The sequence below is a fragment of the Ceratotherium simum genome, chromosome 27, assembly GCF_057802395.1.
Source record: "Ceratotherium simum simum isolate JZ-2026a chromosome 27, ASM5780239v1, whole genome shotgun sequence".
Taxonomy (NCBI): domain Eukaryota; kingdom Metazoa; phylum Chordata; class Mammalia; order Perissodactyla; family Rhinocerotidae; genus Ceratotherium; species Ceratotherium simum.
This window is the reverse complement of record NC_141926.1, coordinates 14,875,660-14,893,238: the sequence shown is the minus strand read 5'-3', so window position 1 is coordinate 14,893,238 and position 17,579 is coordinate 14,875,660. Positions and strand designations below refer to the sequence as shown.

The following is a 17,579-nucleotide window of genomic DNA, read 5'->3' as shown; positions in this document are numbered from 1 at the left end:
ACTTTTCAGAATGCCTTCAATGACAAGAAACATAATGAAGCAATAATTAGATTTTCAAAGAGCTATAATTATTAGAATTCCCTTCACAAGTTTGTAAGACAAATCTCAGAGTTACCAGGGCACAGACAGTCCTCAGATCTGACTTACAAATGTCCCAGCTGTGAAAACTGTCTTTCTCTTGAAAGAACCCCTGTTTCTTCATCAGTTGGACAAATTATATCCTAGGAATAGCCTCATTCCAGGGCTGACTTTGACGACAGGGCCATCTTCCTTGGAATTGGCCATTGTGTGGGGTCTCCTAGATCCAGGGACCTCAGAGTCAGACTTTGTGCAGTGACTCCTGTCTTGGAGATAGGACAGTGACACATTTACTACTGCTGGTTAAAACTGAGTCTAGAAAGCCTTTTTCTGTTGTAGGATATACATATTAGAGCCTGGAAAGTCAGATGAGGGAAGAGCACTGAAGTCAAAAGCTAACAAAGTACTAGGCTCTCCAACTCAGAAACTTGACTGGAATTTTTAATCCCATTCTTATATCTGCCCGAACCTAAGAGAGCCTCATCAGGGCAACAGACCTTGCTCTTTTCCAGTGGAAAATGCAGCACCACCTGATCATACCCAAAACCTAATGAACTTCTCTTCCCCCTTTACACTTGCTACTGTCCTTTCTAGTCTTTCTTTGAAAATGTCATCAGCTCATTTGTCACAACCTCAAAATACCTCCCTGAACTATCTCTCTAAAACTTCAACCCGGGGCCGGCCCCATGGTTTGGTGGTTGGGTGCGTGCGCTCCGCTGCTGGCGGCCCGGGTTCGGATCCGAGGCGCGCACCGACGCACTGCTTTTCCGGCCATGCTGAGGCCGCGTCCCACATACAGTAACTGGAAGGATGTGCAGCTATGACATACAACTATCTACTGGGGCTTTGGGGGAAAAATAAATAAATAAAAATTATAAAAAATAAAATAAAATAAAACTTCAACCCTTCCTCTCTTTCCGAGTAAGCTGTTTTATTCTCTCCATAGCACTTGTCAGTCTGAATTTACCTCAATTAGTTCTTACTTTTTTTACCTTCACCTGCTAGAATGTAAACACTCAAAGAGCAGGAAATTGTCTATATTTTCCTACTGTGTCTTCAGTGTCTAGGATGGTTCCCTTTCAAAAATACTCAAATATTTGTTAAGCGAATTTAGTCACTTTCTTCGACATCAATATACGCAAAAAATATATTTGCACTTCCATCCAACACAGAGGATATGACAGTACGTTTTCCTTCTAACTTACCCTTTCCTTAGTTCTTTATTCCTCGCGCTTAACACCTGAGTCTTCTTATAAATTCTCAATAATCCTGGAAACTATCCCTTCCATCCAATTAATCCTTTAAACATTCAGGTTGCATCTCCTCTCTCTGGGACTCTTGTAATGACCTCCTGAATAGATGTCGTCTACTTCCTTTTTATGCTCCAGCTACATTTTAGACACCAGTATGAAATCCAAAGCAGGGTTCAGCAATAAGTTGTGATTTGTTCTTGGGTATGTCAGTGCGTGAGCATGTGGGATATGAGAAACAGGTAGATAAGACCATAATTCTGATGTAGTTATAAAAAGAAATGCTTGTATAATATCAAAAAAACAAGGTTCAAGCAACACATTATGAGCTGAATTTTCAAGAGAGGTCATAACATCTCAAAAAAGGAGTAATTCACAAGCAAGTATACACAGATTTGTTAGAAACAAAGAACATTTTTATTGAGAATAAATGATTTGCCCAACTGTAGGATATTAGGATCATAACAGAGAATCACACATTCAGGAAGAAAAAGCAAATATGTGGAAACTAGTCAGATGATACCACAGAGTCTCAGACCACAAAGATGGCCTTCTAAAAATGGGTAGTTGGAGGTCAAAGCCTCGGTCAAGCATGTAATTTCTTCAACGTAGAAATTGTGAGATACGCCTTCTTGAATCAGCATTAGGTTTAGACATGCCATTACAGAAGCAGACGAAGCTTGGATAGTGATGTTCTAGTAGCAAGAAGAATAACATCTTCTATAGTAAAATGGCCGGTAGCCACAGTAGACGGAGCCAGAGCCATACCCACAGCCATAGTAGGAGCTGTATCCACAGCCATATCTGGTTCCATAACCACAGCCGTAATGGGGGCCATATCCCCAGCCGTAGCCACTTCCACAACCACAGCCATAATAGGGGACAAACCCACAGCCATAGCCATATCCGACGCCATAGCCACAGGGGTTGCCATAGTAGTTGCAACACATGTTGTCAGGAGAAGCGAGTTCAGGTGGCTTGCAAGAGGAGGTTTCTGAAGTGTGTGTGCCTTCTCCTTCTCCCGCACCTTTATATACTGTCAGTAATTGGCAGCGCATACCACTCATCCCTGACTTCCCCAACAAATACGTAAACTACTATTATGTGACAGTCACTGTTCACACTCAATGATGGTTTGCTGTAAATGAGCTCATTATTTTCGAGACTCCAATTTCATTTAAAGAACATCATCTCAATTTTCTCTGCCAAAAAACTGTCTTAATAGAATCGTGTGCCCAAAAGTAAAATTGGTACCCATTTTCAAAACTTCCTATCATTTTATATATATACCTTACACAACTAGGTTTTGGGAGACTGTGGGAAAATTTTGCCCTTTTCCTCTCTCGTCATTTCTAAAATATCTAGTTCTGTCCATAGGAAAGGGAGTACTCCCATCTCCTTTCTTAAATCATTGCTATTTCTTGCCAGGCTTCTCCTACCCAGATACCTACTGCCAGATACCTACTAGCATCTTGTGGTAGAAACCAGGGATGATGCTAATTCCGTAGAGCACAGAACAACCCCCAACAAGAAAGAAACATCCTGGTCCAAATGTCATGGGGCTGAGATCTGGAAACCTTGGTTTATAGCTATGCTTCTATAAATAATCTTCGCTACCGACAAATGCCTAAATCCAAACATACTCTCTCTTGTCACTCTATCCCAAACAACTGGCCTTTCCATCACCAAATACCCAGTCAAAAGAAAGTATTTTGTTTGTTTGTTTGTCTGGGGGTATTTTTTCACTTATCTTTCTTGTCTAGGTTTTACTTACATCACCATTTTCAGAATCAGGCAGACTCCAAAAAAAATTTTTTTTTTTTTTACTTGAGGATGATTCACGCTGAGCTAACATCTACTGCCAATCTTCCTCTATTTTGTATGTGGGTTGCTGCCATAGCATGTTGACTGATGGGTGGTGTAGCCCCGCACCAGGGAATCAAACCTGGGCCACCGAAGTGTAGCACATGAACATAACCAATAGGCCACCGGGTCATCCCCTAAAATTTTTTCACTGTAACAACTATGAAATTCATGTTTGAAGGGAATATAAGCTCAGGAAGATCATTCTTTCTATTGGATGCTCAAATTTCAAAGACCAAGCCATGAGGAGTAATCCACAACTTGATTAAATGCTTTAATAGTGCTGAACTCAGTGCCTGGCACATAATTAATCAATATTTGCCAATAAAAAATATATGGATTAAATAAAAAATATGTTCAAATATTGGTATGCCTCTTCTAAGCTCTAGATGTTTACATACATTATCACCATTTTCTCATTTCACTCAAATAAAAGTTTCAAATTTTCTTTGACTAAAAGAGTCTTCGATGATGTCTTAAGTGTTAGTTTTTGAAGATCCTTTTCTGTATATATAAATTGTCTTATAAAAGCCTAATAAATGATTTTATTCCATTTTTCAGAATGCCTTCAGTGATAAGAAACATAATGAAACAATAAGTTAGATTTTTAAAGAGCTGTAATTATTAGTATTCCCTTCCCCTGTTTGTAAGACTAACCTCAGACTTACCAGAGCACAGACAGTCCTCAGACCTGACTTACAAATGTTCCAGCTGTGAGAACTGTCCCGCTCTTGAAAGAATCCCTGTTTTTTCATCAGTGGGACAAATTATATCCTGGGAATAGCCTCACTCCAGCCTTGACTTTGATGGCAGAGCCATCTTCCTTGGAATTAGCCATAGTGTGGGGTCTCCCAGCTCCCCTCGGAGACCTCAGAGTCTGACTTTGTGTGGTGACCCCTATCATGGAGATAAGACAGTAACACGTTTACCACTGGTGGGTAAAACTGAGTCTGAAAAGGGTTTTTCTGTTGGGGGATCTATTTGTTAGAGTTCTGGGAGGTCAGATGAGGAAAGAGCACTAAAGTCAAAACCCAACAAAGCAGTAGCTCTACAGCTCAGCAAGTTGCCTGGAAGTTTTAATCCCATTCTTAAATCTGTCCCAATCTAAGAAAGTCCAATTAGGGCACTAGAACTTGCTCTTTTCCATTGGGAAATGTGGCACCACCTGATTGTGTCCAAAACCTAGCGAACTTCTCATCCCCCTTAGACTTACTACTGTCCTTACTAGTCTTTTTTTTCAACTGACATCAGTTCATTTGTCACAACCTGAAAATACCTCCCCGAACTATGTCTCTAATACTTCAGCCCTTACTCTCTTTCCCATTAAGCTCTTTTGTCCTCTCTATAGCAATTTTTGGTCTGAATTTATCTTACTTAGTTCTTACATTTTATTCTATCTTGACCTACTGGAATGTAAACACTCGAAGAGCAGAACATTGTTTATATTTTGCTGCTGTGTCTTCCATGCCTAGGATGGTTCCATTTCAAAAATACTCGAATATTTCTTAAGTGAATCTAGTCACGTTCTTCAACCTCAATATATGCAAAAAAATATATTTGCACTTCCCTCAAACACAGATGATACAATAGAATGTTTTTCTTCTAACTTATCCTTTCCTTAGTTCTTAATTTCTCATGCTTAACACTTGAGTCCTCTAAATTCTCAATACTCCTCAAAACTGTCCCTTCCATGCCAATAATCCTTTAAGGACTCAGGCCACATCACCTCACTCTGGGACTTTTGTAAGAGCTTCCCAAATAGGTGTCATCTTATTCATTTTAATGCTTCAGGTACATTTGAGACAGCAGTATGAATACCAAAGCACAGTTCAGAAATACGGTGTGATTTCCTCCTGAGTATGTGAGTGCATCAGCCTGTGGAATATGAAAAATAGGTAGATAAGACATAATTTATGATGTAGTTATAAGAAAAAATCCTTGTAATATATTAAAAAAAGAAAAAAAAACACAAGATTCAAGAAACAAATTGTGAGCCCAATTTTCAAGAGAGGTCATCACATCTCAAAGAAGGAGTAAAACACAAGCAAGTAGACAGAGATTTGTTAATAATAAAACATCATCTTTATTGAGAAAAATGGATTTGCACAACTATAGGATGTTAGGATCATCAACACAGTCATAAGAGAGAATCACAGATTAAGGAAAATAAGGCAAATATTTGGAAACTAGTCAGATGATACGACAGAGCCTCGGACCACAAAGATGGCATTCTAAAAATGTGTGGTTGGAGGTCAAAGCCTCGGTCAAGCATGTAATTTCTTCAACGTAGAAATTGTGAGATACGCCTTCTTGAATCAGCATTAGGTTTAGACGTGCCGTTGCAGAAGCAGACGAAGCTTGGATAGTGATGTTCTAGTAGCAAGAAGAATAACATCTTCTATAGTAAAATGGCCGGTAGCCACAGTAGACGGAGCCAGAGCCATACCCACAGCCATAGTAGGAGCCGTATCCACAGCCATATCTGGTTCCATAACCACAGCTGTAACGGGGGCCACATCCCCAGCCATAGCCACTTCCATAACCACAGCCGTAATAGGGGACAAACCCACAGCCATAGCCATATCCGACGCCATAGCCACAGGGGTTGCCATAGTAGTTGCAACACATGTTGTCAGGAGAAGCGAGTTCAGGTGGCTTGCAAGAGGAGGTTTCTGAAGTGTGTGTGCCTTCTCCTTCTCCCGCACCTTTATATACTGTCAGTAATTGGCAGCGCCTACCATTCATCCCTGACTTCCCCAACAAATATGTAAGCTACTATTAGGTGACAGTCACTGTTCACATTCAATGATGGTTTGCTGTAAATGAGCTCATTATTTTCGAGACTCCAATTGCATTTAAAGAGCATCATTTCAATTTGCCCTGACAAAGAATTGTCTCAGTAGAACCATGTGCCCGAAGGTAAAACCGGTACCCGTTTTCAAAACTTCCTATCATTTTATATATAAGCCTTACACAACCATGTTTTGGGAGATCTAGGAAAATTTTGCCCTTGTTCTCTCTCGTCATTTCTAAAGTATCTAGCTCTGCCCTCAGGAAAGGGAGTACTCCCATCTCCTTTCTTAAATCATTGCAACTTCTTGCCGGGCTTCTCCCAGCCAGATTCTACCGCCAGATACCTACTAGAACCTTGTGATGGAAACCAGGGATGATGCTAACTCGCCAGGGCACGGAACAGCCCGCAACAACAAAGAAACGTCGTGGTCCAAATGTCACGGTGCTGAGATCTGGAAACCTTGTTTTACAGCCACGCATCCATAATCAAGCTTCTCTGTCTATAGGTGTCTACGTCCAACCATACCCTTTCTCCTCCTCCTATCCCAAACATCCAACCTTTCCATCACCACACATGAGGTCCAAAGAAAGTGGTTTACTTCGTTTGTTTGTCTCTGGAGGATTGTTGTTTCTTTCGTATCCTACTTGTCTTGGTTTTACCTAAGTCACCATTTTCAGAAACAGGGAGACTCCAATGCTTAAAGTGATTTTACTGTACAGACTATGAAATCCTGGTTGGAAGGGAATATAAACTCAGGATGATCATTCCTTCTCCTGGATACTTGCCTTTCAATGACAAAGGAATGAGGGACGGTGATCCACCACTTTATTAAATGCTTTAATGGAGATTTGACCAACCTGCCAATTTCATTTTCTGAGAAATTTCACTATTAGACAGTTTTCCTTCAGTTGATCATGCTACCTATGTTTTCCTGGTATTGGTCAATGGTCTAATCTGATCACTCTTAGGTTTCATCCCTAACGATAAGCATACAAACAATATATCCCCATTCCTACGTTTCATTTCCTTTGGTTTCTGTCATCCTTGAAATTCAAAGCTAAAAATTCTACTTCACGTATTCCCTGGGACAGACACTATACTTTCCAGTAGCACTGCCAACAATCACCTTCAGGCCACAATACCCTTGGATAATTGAAAAAGGCTTCTATCTTTACCGCATTATTTCTCATACTTTTCCGTTCAGATCTCTGGATACGGACCCATAATGGTGGAAACCTTCTCTATTTTGTGCATCCCTGAATAAGCAGCTCTGAGTTCAGTACCCGGCCCATAATTTACGATGAATCAATATTTGCCAATCAAAAATATCTTTAAAAATTGGTGTGCCACTTAGAAGCTCTAAGATATTTAGATACGTTATCACCATTTTCTGTTTTCACTCAAACTGAGAGTTTCATATTTTCTTTGACTAAGAGAGTCACAACATTTCAGGTTTTGAAGATATATTGTGTAAGTTTGTGAAGATCCTTTTCCGCATATATAAAGTAACTTCTAGTCCTAATAAATGACAGACTGTCTATGGCATACATAAATTATCTTACGAATGCCTAATAAATGCTGTTCTTCCACTTTGCAGAATACCTTTGACGGTATGATACAATAAGTTAGATTTTCAAAGAGCTGTAATTAGTAGAATTCCCTTCCCCTGTCTTTAAGACTAACCTCCGAGTTATCCAGAGCACAGTCCTCAGACATCCCTTACGAATATTCCACCAGTGAACACTGTCCTGCTCTTGAAAGAATCTCTTTTTCTTCATCAATTGCACATCTATATCCCGGGAATAGCCTCACCCAAGGGCTGACTTTGAGGCGGGGCCAGCTTCCTTGGAATTGGCCATTTTGTGGGGTCCCCGAGTCACGCTCTCTGTGGTGACCCTTGTCATGGAGATCAGGTAGTCATGCATTTATCACTGCTAGTTAACACTGAGTCCGAAAAGGCTTTCCTGTTCTGCGACCTACATGTTAGAGTTCTGGAAAGTCAGATGAGGAAACAGCACTCAAGACAAAACCCAACAAGGTAGTAGGCTCTCCAGCTCAGAAGGTCGCCGGCAACTTTTAATCCCATTCTTCCATCTGCCCCAACCTAAGAGAGCCCCATTAAGGCACTAGACCTTGCTCTTTTCCATTGGAAAATGTGGCACCACCTGATCATATCCAAAACTGCATGAACTTCTCTTCTCCCTTTACACTTGCTGCTGTCCTTTCTAGTCTTTCTTTGCAAATAACATCAACTCGTGTGTCACAACCTCGAAATACCTTCCTGAACTATCTCTCTGAAACTTCAGCCCTTCCTTTCTTTCCCATTAAGCTGTTTTATTCTCGTTTTAGACATGATCTGTCTGAATTTATCTCAACAAACGCATACTTGCTTTTTTGGATCTTCACCTAGTAGAGTGTAAACACTCTGAGAGCAGGAAACTTGTCGATAATATTCCCACAGTGTCTTTGATCTCTTGAATGGTTCAATTTTAAAAATAGTCAAAAATATTTGTCAATTATGTAATTTAAATCACTTTCCAAAACCTCAATGTATGTAAACACACCTATGTGCCCTTCCATCAAACAGATGATATGATAGAATATTAATCCTCTAACTTATCCTTCCATTAGCCTTTTATCCCCAGGCTTGACCCCTGAGTCTGCTTCCAATTCTTCAGTAGCCTGCAAACTCTCTCTTCCATTCCATCAACTCCTTACGAACTGAAGCCAACTCTTGTCTCCCTTGCATTTTTGTCATAAGCTCCTGAATAGAAGTCAATCCTCCCCTTTTTTCCCTCCAGGTCCATCCTAGACACAGTGCAATTTCCATGGCGCAGTTCTAAAGTGCTGTGTGACCTCTGACTGTGTAAGTGAGTGTCTGAGCACGTGGAGTATGAGAAACAGGTGAGGAAGACATTATTTGTGCTGTAGGTGTAAGAAGAAAGGCCGGTACTATGTCGAGGAAGAATCAAAGTTCAGGCAACCTATTTTTAGCCCAATTTTCATGAGAGGCCATAATACCTCAAGAAAGGAGTAATTCACAAGCAAGTAGACAGAGATTTGTTAGAAACAAAAGACCATTTTTATTCAGAATAACTGGTTTTCCCAACTGTAGGATGTTAGGATCATCAACACAGTTTCAAGAGAGAATCACAGATTAAGGAAGAAAAGGCAAATATGTGGAAACTAGTCAGATGATACCACAGAGCCTCGGACCACAGAGATGGCATTCTAAAAATGTGTGGTTGGAGGTCAAAGCCTTGGTCAAGCATGTAATTTCTTCAACGTAGAAATTGTGAGATACGCCTTCTTGAATCAGCATTAGGTTTAGACGTGCCGTTGCAGAAGCAGACGAAGCTTGGATAGTGATGTTCTAGTAGCAAGAAGAATAACATCTTCTATAGTAAAATGGCCGGTAGCCACAGTAGACGGAGCCAGAGCCATACCCACAGCCATAGTAGGAGCCGTATCCGCAGCCATATCTGGTTCCATAACCACAGCTGTAACGGGGGCCATATCCCCAGCCATAGCGACTTCCATAACCACAGCCATAATAGGGGACAAAGCCACAGCCATAGCCATATCCGACGCCATAGCCACAGGGGTTGCCATAGTAGTTGCAACACATGTTGTCAGGAGAAGCGAGTTCAGGTGGCTTGCAAGAGGAGGTTTCTGAAGTGTGTGTGCCTTCTCCTTCTCCCGCACCTTTATATACTGTCAGTAATTGGCAGCGCCTACCATTCATCCCTGACTTCCCCAACAAATATGTAAGCTACTATTAGGTGACAGTCACTGTTCACACTCAATGATGGTTTGCTGTAAATGAGCTCATTATTTTCGAGACTCCAATTGCATTTAAAGAGCATCATTTCAATTTGCCCTGACAAAGAATTGTCTCAGTAGAACCATGTGCCCGAAGGTAAAACCGGTACCCGTTTTCAAAACTTCCTATCATTTTATATATAAGCCTTACACAACCATGTTTTGGGAGACCTAGGAAAATTTTGCCCTTGTTCTCTCTCCTCATTTCTAAAGTATCTAGCTCTGCCCTCAGGAAAGGGAGTATTCCCATCTCCTTTCTTAAATCGTTGCAACTTCTTGCCAGGCTTCTCCCACCCACCTACCGCCAGATACCTACTAGAACCTTGTGATGGAAACCAGGGATGATGCTAACTCGCCAGGGCACGGAACAGCCCGCAACAACAAAGAAACGTCGTGGTCCAGATGTCACGGTGCTGAGATCTGGAAACCTTGTTTTACAGCCACGCATCCATAATCAAGCTTCTCTGTCTATAGGTGTCTACGTCCAACCATACCCTTTCTCCTCCTCCTATCCCAAACATCCGACCTTTCCATCACCACACACGAGGTCCAAAGAAAGTGGGTTTACTTCGTTTGTTTGTCTCCGGGGGATTGTTGTTTCCTGCTTATCCTACTTGTCTTGGTTTTACCTAAGTCACCATTTTCAGAATCAGGGAGACTCCAACGCTTAAAGTGATTTTACTGTACAGACTATGAAATCCTGGTCGGAAGGGAATATAAACTCAGGATGATCATTCCTTCTCCTGGGTACTTGCATTTCCATGACAAAGGAATGAGGGAGGGTGATCCACCACTTTATTAAATGCTTTAATGGAGATTTGACCAACCTGCCAATTTCATTTTCTGAGAAATTTCACTATTAGACAGTTTTCCTTCAGTTGACCATTCTACCTATGTTTTTCTGGTATTGGTCACTGGTCTAATCTGATCACTCTTAGGTTTCATCCCTAACAATAAGCATACAAACAATATATCCCCATTCCTGCGTTTCATTTCATTTGGTTTCTGTCATCCTTGAAATTCAAAGCTAAAAATTCTACTTCACGTATTCCCTGGAACAGACACTATACTTTCCAATACCGCTGCCAACAATCACTTTCGGGCCACGATACCCTTGGATAATTGAAAAAGGCTTCTATCTTTACCGCATTATTTCTAATACATTTGCGTTCGGATCTCTGGATACTGATCCATAACGGTGGAAACCGTCTCTACTTTGTGCATCTCTGAATGAGCAGCTCTGAGTTCAGTACCCGGCCCATAATTTATGATGAATCAATATTTGGCAATCAAAAATATATGGATTAAATCAAAAATATCTTTAAAAACTGATGTGCCACTTAGAACCTCTAAGATATTTAGATACGTTATCACCATTTTCTGTTTTCACGCAAACTGAGAGTTTCATATTTTCTTTGACTAAGAGAGTCACAACATTTCAGGTTTTGAAAATATATTGTGTAAGTTTGTGAAGATCCTTTTCCGCATATATAAAGTAACTTCTAGTCCTAATAAATGACAGACTGTCTATGGCATACATAAATCATCTTACGAATGCCTAATAAATGCTGTTCTTCCACTTTGCAGAATGCCTTTGACGGTATGATACAATAAGTTAGATTTTCAAAGAGCTGTAATTAGTAGAATTCCCTTCCCCTGTCTGTAAGACTAACCTCCGAGTTATCCAGAGCACAGTGCTCAGACATGCCTTACGAATATTCCACCTGTGAACCCTGTCCTGCTCTTGAAAGAATCTCTGTTTCTTCATCAGTTGCACAAACTATATCCCGGGAATAGCCTCACCCAAGGGCTGACTTTGCTGGCGGGGCCAGCTTCCTTGGAATTGGCCATTTTGTGGGGTCCTCCGAGTCACGCTCTCTGTGGTGACCCTTGTCGTGGAGATCAGGTAGTCATGCATCTACCACTGCTAGTTAACACTGAGTCCGAAAAGGCTTTCCTGTTCTGCGACCTACATGTTAGAGTTCTGGAAAGTCAGATGAGGAAACAGCACTCAAGACAAAACCCAACAAGGTAGTAGGCTCTCCAGCTCAGAAGGTCGCCGGCAACTTTTAATCCCATTCTTCCATCTGCCCCAACCTAAGAGAGCCCCATTAAGGCACTAGACCTCGCTCTTTTCCATTGGAAAATGTGGCACCACCTGATCATATCCAAAACTGCATGAACTTCTCTTCTCCCTTTACACTTGCTGCTGTCCTTTCTAGTCTTTCTTTGCAAATAACATCAACTCATGTGTCACAACCTCAAAATACCTTCCTGAACTATCTCGCTGAAAACTTCAGCCCTTCCTTTCTTTCCCATTAAGCTGTTTTATTCTCGTCTTAGCCATGATCTGTCTGAATTTATCTCAATAAATGCATACTTGCTTTTTTGGATCTTCACCTAGTAGAGTGTAAACACTCTGAGAGCAGGAAACTTGTCGATAATTTTCCCACAGTGTCTTTGGTCTCTAGAATGGTTCACTTTTAAAAATAGTCAAAAGTATTTGTCAATTATGTGATTTACATCACTTTCCAAAACCTCAATGTATGTAAACACACCTATGTGCCCTTCCATCAAACAGATGATGTGATAGAATACTCATCTTCCAACTTATCCTTCCATTAGCCTTTTATTCCTCAGGCTTGACACCTGAGTCTGCTTCCAATTCTTCATTAGCCTGGAAACTCTCTCTTCCATTCCATTAACTCCTTACGAACTGAAGCCAACTCTTGTCTCCCTTGCATTTTTGTCGTAAGCTCCTGAATAGAAGTCAATCCTCCCCTTTTTTCCCTCCAGATCCATCCTAGACACAGTGCAATTTCCACGGCACGGTTCTAAAATGCTGTGTGACCTGTGACTGTGTAAGTGAGTGTCTGAGCACGTGGAATATGAGAAACAGGTGAAGAAGACGTTATTTGTGCTGTAGGTGTAAGAAGAAAGGCCGGTACTATATCGAGGAAGAATCAAAGTTCAGGCAACCTATTTTTAGCCCAATTTTCAAGAGAGGCCATAACACCTCAAGAAACGAGTAATTCACGGGCAAGTAGACAGAGATTTGTTAGAAACAAAAGACCATTTTTATTCAGAATAACTGGTTTTCCCAACCGTAGGATGTTAGGATCATCAACACAGTCACAAGAGAGAATCACAGATTAAGGAAGAAAAGGCAAATATGTGGAAACTAGTCAGATGATACCACAAAGTATCATCTACTCGGACCACAAAGACGGCATTCTAAAAATGGGGAGTTGGAGGTCAAAGCCTCGGTCAAGCATGTAATTTCTTCAACGTAGAACTTGTGAGATACGCCTTCTTGAATCAGCATTATGTTTAGACACGCCGTTACAGAAGCAGACGAAGCTTGGATAGTGATGTTCTAGTAGCAAGAAGAATAACATCTTCTATAGTAAAAGGGCCGGTAGCCACAGTAGACGGAGCCAGAGCCATACCCACAGCCATAGTAGGAGCCGTATCCGCAGCCATATCTGGTTCCATAACCACAGCTGTAACGGGGGCCATATCCCCAGCCATAGCCACTTCCATAACCACAGCCATAATAGGGCACAAACCCACAGCCATAGCCATATCCGACGCCATAGCCACAGGGGTTGCCATAGTAGTTGCAACACATGTTGTCAGGAGAAGCGTGTTCAGGTGGCTAGCAAGAGGAGGTTTCTGAAGTGTGTGTGCCTTGTCCTTCTTCCGCACCTTTATATACTGTCAGTAATTGGCAGCGCATACCATTCATCCCCGACTTCCCCATCAAATATGTAAACTACTATTATGTCCCAGTCACTGTTGACATTTTACTGTAATGAGCTCACTAATCAATGCTGTAAATGTGCTCACAACTTTGGAGACTGCAATTTCATTGACCAAATTCATTCACTAGGTTTTGGGTAATTCCAGGATAATTTTTCCCTTTTTCTCTCTACTCCTTCTTGAAGTGTCTTCCTCTGCCCGTAAAAAAGGGTATACTCTCAATCCTGTCTTAAATCCTTGCAACTTCTGGCCAGGCTTCTCCCTCCCAGATACCTACCGCCAGATACCTGCTAGCATCTAGTCGTAGAAACCTGGTTTGATGCTAATTCGACAGGACATATAATAGCCCCCGATAACACTGAAACAACATGGTTCAACTGTGGTCGCGTTGAGATCTGGAAACCTTGGTTTGTAGCTCTGCATCTATGAGTAGCCTTCTCTGTCTATAGGTGTCTAAATCCAAACATACCCTTTCCTCTCACTTTATCGTAAACATACAAGCAATACCAAATATTCAGTCAAAGAAAGTGTTTTTGCTTTTTTGTCTGGAGGGGATTTTTTTGCTTATCTTACTTGTCTAGGTTTTACTTAAATCACCTTTCAGAATTAGGCAGACTGCAAAATTAAGCCTTTTTACTCTAACTATGAAATCCAAGTTGGAAATGAGTATTAACTCAGGAAGATCAGTCTGTACCGGATATTCTAATTTCAACAACAGAGGAATGAGCGGTGATCCACTACTTTATTAAATGCCTTCAACAGGGATTTTTATAAACCTACCAATTTCATTTTTTGAGAAATTTCATTACTAGACAATTTTCTTTCTTGGAGAAATCTTCATATTTTTTTATGATATTGGTCACTGATCTAATCTGATCACTCTTATGTTTCATTCCTAGTAGTAAATATGGAGAAAATATGTCCCCATTCCAGTTTTTCTTTTCCTTTGGTTTCTGTCCTTGAAATTCAAAACTATAAATTCTATTTTACAAATTCCCTGGCATAGACACTTCACTTTTCAATACTACTGCCAACAACCACTTTCAGGCCACAATACCCCTGGAATATTGAAAAAGTCTTCTATCTTTATTGCATTATTTCTAATACCTTTCCATTCAGATCTCCGGATACAGATCCATAACAATGCAACCAGTCTCTATTTTGTGCATCTCTGAATAACCAGCTCTGAGTTCAGTGCCTGGCACGTAATTTACACTCCATCAATATTTCATCAATAAAATATAGATGGATTAAATTAAAATATGTTTAAATGTTGGTGTGCCACTTATAAGCTACAAGATATTTAGATATATTACCACCATCTTCTCATTTCACTCAAACTGAAAGTCCCAAATTTTCTTTGACTAAGAGAGTCATAACATTTCAGATTTTGAAGATATGTGAAGTGTTAGTTTTTGAAGACCCTTTCCAGATATATTAATTATCTCATACGCTTAATAAATTATAGGCCCTTACTGCATACATGAATTATCTTACACGTGCCTAATAAATGATGTTCTTCCGTTTTTCAGAATGCCTTCAATGATATGAAACATAATGAAACAATAAGTTAGATTTTTAAAGAGCTATAATTATTAGAATTCCCTTCCCCTGTTTGTAAGATGAACCTCAGAGTTACCAGAGCACAGGCAGTCCTCAGATCTGACTTACAAATGTTCCAGCTATGAGAACTGTCCTGTTCTTGAAAGAATCCCTGTTTTTTCATCAGTGAGACAAATTATACCCTGGGAATAGCCTCACTCCAGCCTTGACTTTGATGGCAGGGCCATCTTTCTCAGAACTGGCCATGCTGTGGGGTCTCCTAGCTCCAGGGACCTCAGAGTCAGACTTTGTGTGGTGACCCTTGTCATGGAGATAAGACAGAGACACATTTATCACTGCTGGTTAAAACTGAGTCTGAAAAGGCTTTTTCTGTTGTAGGATCTATTTGTTAGAGTTCTGGAAGGTCAAATAAGGAAAGGACACTAAAATCAGAACCCAACAGAGTAGTAGGCTCTCCAACTGAGAAAGTTGACTGGAATTTTTAATCCCATTCTCATATCTACTGCAGCCAAAAAGAGCCCCATTAAAGCACTAGACCTCGCTCTTTTTGCAGTGGAAAATGTGGAACCACCAGATCATACTCAAAACCTAATTAACTTCTCTTCCCCGTTTACACTGCTAATGCCCTTTCTAGTCTTCTTTGAAATTAGCATCAGCGCATTTGTCACAACCTCAAAATACCTTCCTGAACTCTCTCTCTAAAGCTTCAACCTTTACCATCTTTCCCATTAGGCTGTTTTATTCCCTCCATAGCAATTTTCTGTCTGAATTTATCTTAATTAATTCTTACTTTTTTTTTTAATCTTCACCTAATAGAATGTAAACACTCTGAAAGCAGGCAACTTGTCAATAATTTTCCTACTGGGTCTTCAGTGTCTAGAATGGTTCCCTATCAAAAGTATTTGTCAATTAAGTGGCTCACATCAATTTCCACTACCTCAATATGTGCTAATCTAGGTGCACTTCCATCAAATACAGATGATATGATAGAACATTATTCTAACTTTTCTTTTTGTTAGGTTTTTATTCCTCATGCATAACACCTGAGTCTGCTTCTAATTTACCATTAACCCTGGAAACTCTCTCTTCCATCGTATTACTACTTTAAGCATTCAGCCCACATCTCTTCTCCTTTGGATTTTTGTCATGACCTCCTGAATAGGTGTCAATCCTCCTCTTCATTCCCCTCCCGTTCCATTCTAGACACCAGTATGATTTCCAAAGCACAATTCTGAAATACTGTGTGATTTGTGCTTGAGTATGTGAGTATCTGAGCGCGTGGAATATGAGAAATAAGTGAAGGAGACATTATTTATGATGTAGGTATAAGAAAAAATGTGTGTACTATGTCAAAGAAGATCCCAAGGTTCAGGCAACACACTCTCAGCCCAATATTCAAGAGAGGACATAATACCTCAAAAAACAAGCAATTCATAAGCAAGTAATTCACAGAGATTTGTTAGAAACAAAGAACATTTTTATTTAGAATAACTGATTTGCCCAAATGTAGGATGTTAGGGTCATCAACACAGTCACAAGAGAGAATCACAGATTAAGGAAGAAAAGGCAAATATTTGAAAACTACTCAGATGATACCACAGAGCCTCGGACCACAAAGATGGCATTCTAAAAATGGGTAGTTGCAGGTCAAAGCCTCTGTCAAGCATGTAATTTCTTCAACGTAGAACTTATGAGATACAGCTTCTTGAATCGGCATTATGTTTAGACACGCTGTTTCAGAAGCAGACGAAGCTTGGATAGTGATGTTCTAGTAGCAAGAAGAATAACATCTTCTATAGCAGAATGGCCGGTAGCCACAGTAGACAGAGCCAGAGCCATATCCACAGCCATATCTGGTTCCATAACCACAGCCATAATAGGGGCCAAACCCACAGCCATAGCCATAACCGCTGCCATAGCCACAGGAGTTGCCGTAGTAGTTGCAACACATGTTGACAGGAGAAGCGAGTTCAGGTGGCTTGCAAGAGAAGGTTTCTGAAGGATGTGTGTGCCTTCTGCTTCTCCCGAACCTTTATATACTGTCAGTAATCGGCAGAGCATACCAAAGCATACTCTGACTTACCCAACAAATATGTTAAAAACTCTTATGTACCAGTCACTGTTGACAATCATTAACATTGGTTTGCTGTAAATTAGCTCGTTATTTTGGAGACTCTAGTTTTATTTAAAGAGCATCATTTAAATTTGCCCTGCCAAAGAATTGTCTCGATAGAATCATGTGCCTAAAAGTAAAACTGATACCCATTATCAAAACCCTCTATCATTTATTATATACATTATACAACAAGGTTTGGGGGGAATGTAGGAAAATTTTGCCCGTTTTTCTCTCTCCTCTTTCCTAAAACATCTATCTTTGTCTACAGGGAAAGAAATATACCCATCTCCTTTCTTGAATCATTGCAACTTCTTGTCAGGCATCTCCCACC

At 40.5% G+C, this 17,579-nt stretch overlaps 4 protein-coding genes across 4 annotated transcripts; all 4 read right to left on the bottom strand.

The window, feature by feature from the left end:
* Positions 1–2,023: 2,023 nt before the first annotated feature.
* On the bottom strand, positions 2,024–2,395 carry LOC147913414 (keratin-associated protein 21-1-like). Its single transcript, XM_087417827.1, has one exon. It carries the CDS (start codon positions 2,393–2,395, stop codon positions 2,024–2,026), a length of 372 nt encoding a protein of 123 aa, XP_087273953.1.
* Positions 2,396–5,564: 3,169 nt separating this feature from the next.
* LOC147913413 (keratin-associated protein 21-1-like) lies at positions 5,565–5,936 on the bottom strand. The gene has a single exon (XM_087417826.1). It carries the CDS (start codon positions 5,934–5,936, stop codon positions 5,565–5,567), a length of 372 nt encoding a protein of 123 aa, XP_087273952.1.
* A 3,422-nt stretch (positions 5,937–9,358) lies between these two features.
* LOC147913412 (keratin-associated protein 21-1-like) lies at positions 9,359–9,730 on the bottom strand. Its single transcript, XM_087417859.1, has one exon. The coding sequence runs from the start codon at positions 9,728–9,730 to the stop codon at positions 9,359–9,361; it is 372 nt and encodes a 123-aa protein (XP_087273985.1).
* Positions 9,731–13,183: 3,453 nt separating this feature from the next.
* On the bottom strand, positions 13,184–17,083 carry LOC147913411 (keratin-associated protein 21-1-like). Its single transcript, XM_087417858.1, has 2 exons — positions 16,962–17,083; positions 13,184–13,364 (listed from the first exon to the last, which is right to left on the bottom strand). Exons 1-2 carry the CDS (start codon positions 17,081–17,083, stop codon positions 13,184–13,186), a joined length of 303 nt encoding a protein of 100 aa, XP_087273984.1.
* Positions 17,084–17,579: the final 496 nt, after the last annotated feature.

Bases quoted from the DNA above. Each gene is read 5' to 3' on its own strand.
- LOC147913411 (XM_087417858.1), bottom strand. From the start codon at position 17,083: ATGTGTTGCAACTACTACGGCAACTCCTGTGGCTATGGCAGCGGTTAT. The intron at 13,365-16,961 runs CTCTGTCTACTG...GTTTGTGCCCTA, and splicing joins GGCTGTGGATATGGCTCTGG to TTATGGCTGTGGTTATGGAA.
- LOC147913412 (XM_087417859.1), bottom strand. From the start codon at position 9,730: ATGAATGGTAGGCGCTGCCAATTACTGACAGTATATAAAGGTGCGGGA.
- LOC147913414 (XM_087417827.1), bottom strand. From the start codon at position 2,395: ATGAGTGGTATGCGCTGCCAATTACTGACAGTATATAAAGGTGCGGGA.
- LOC147913413 (XM_087417826.1), bottom strand. From the start codon at position 5,936: ATGAATGGTAGGCGCTGCCAATTACTGACAGTATATAAAGGTGCGGGA.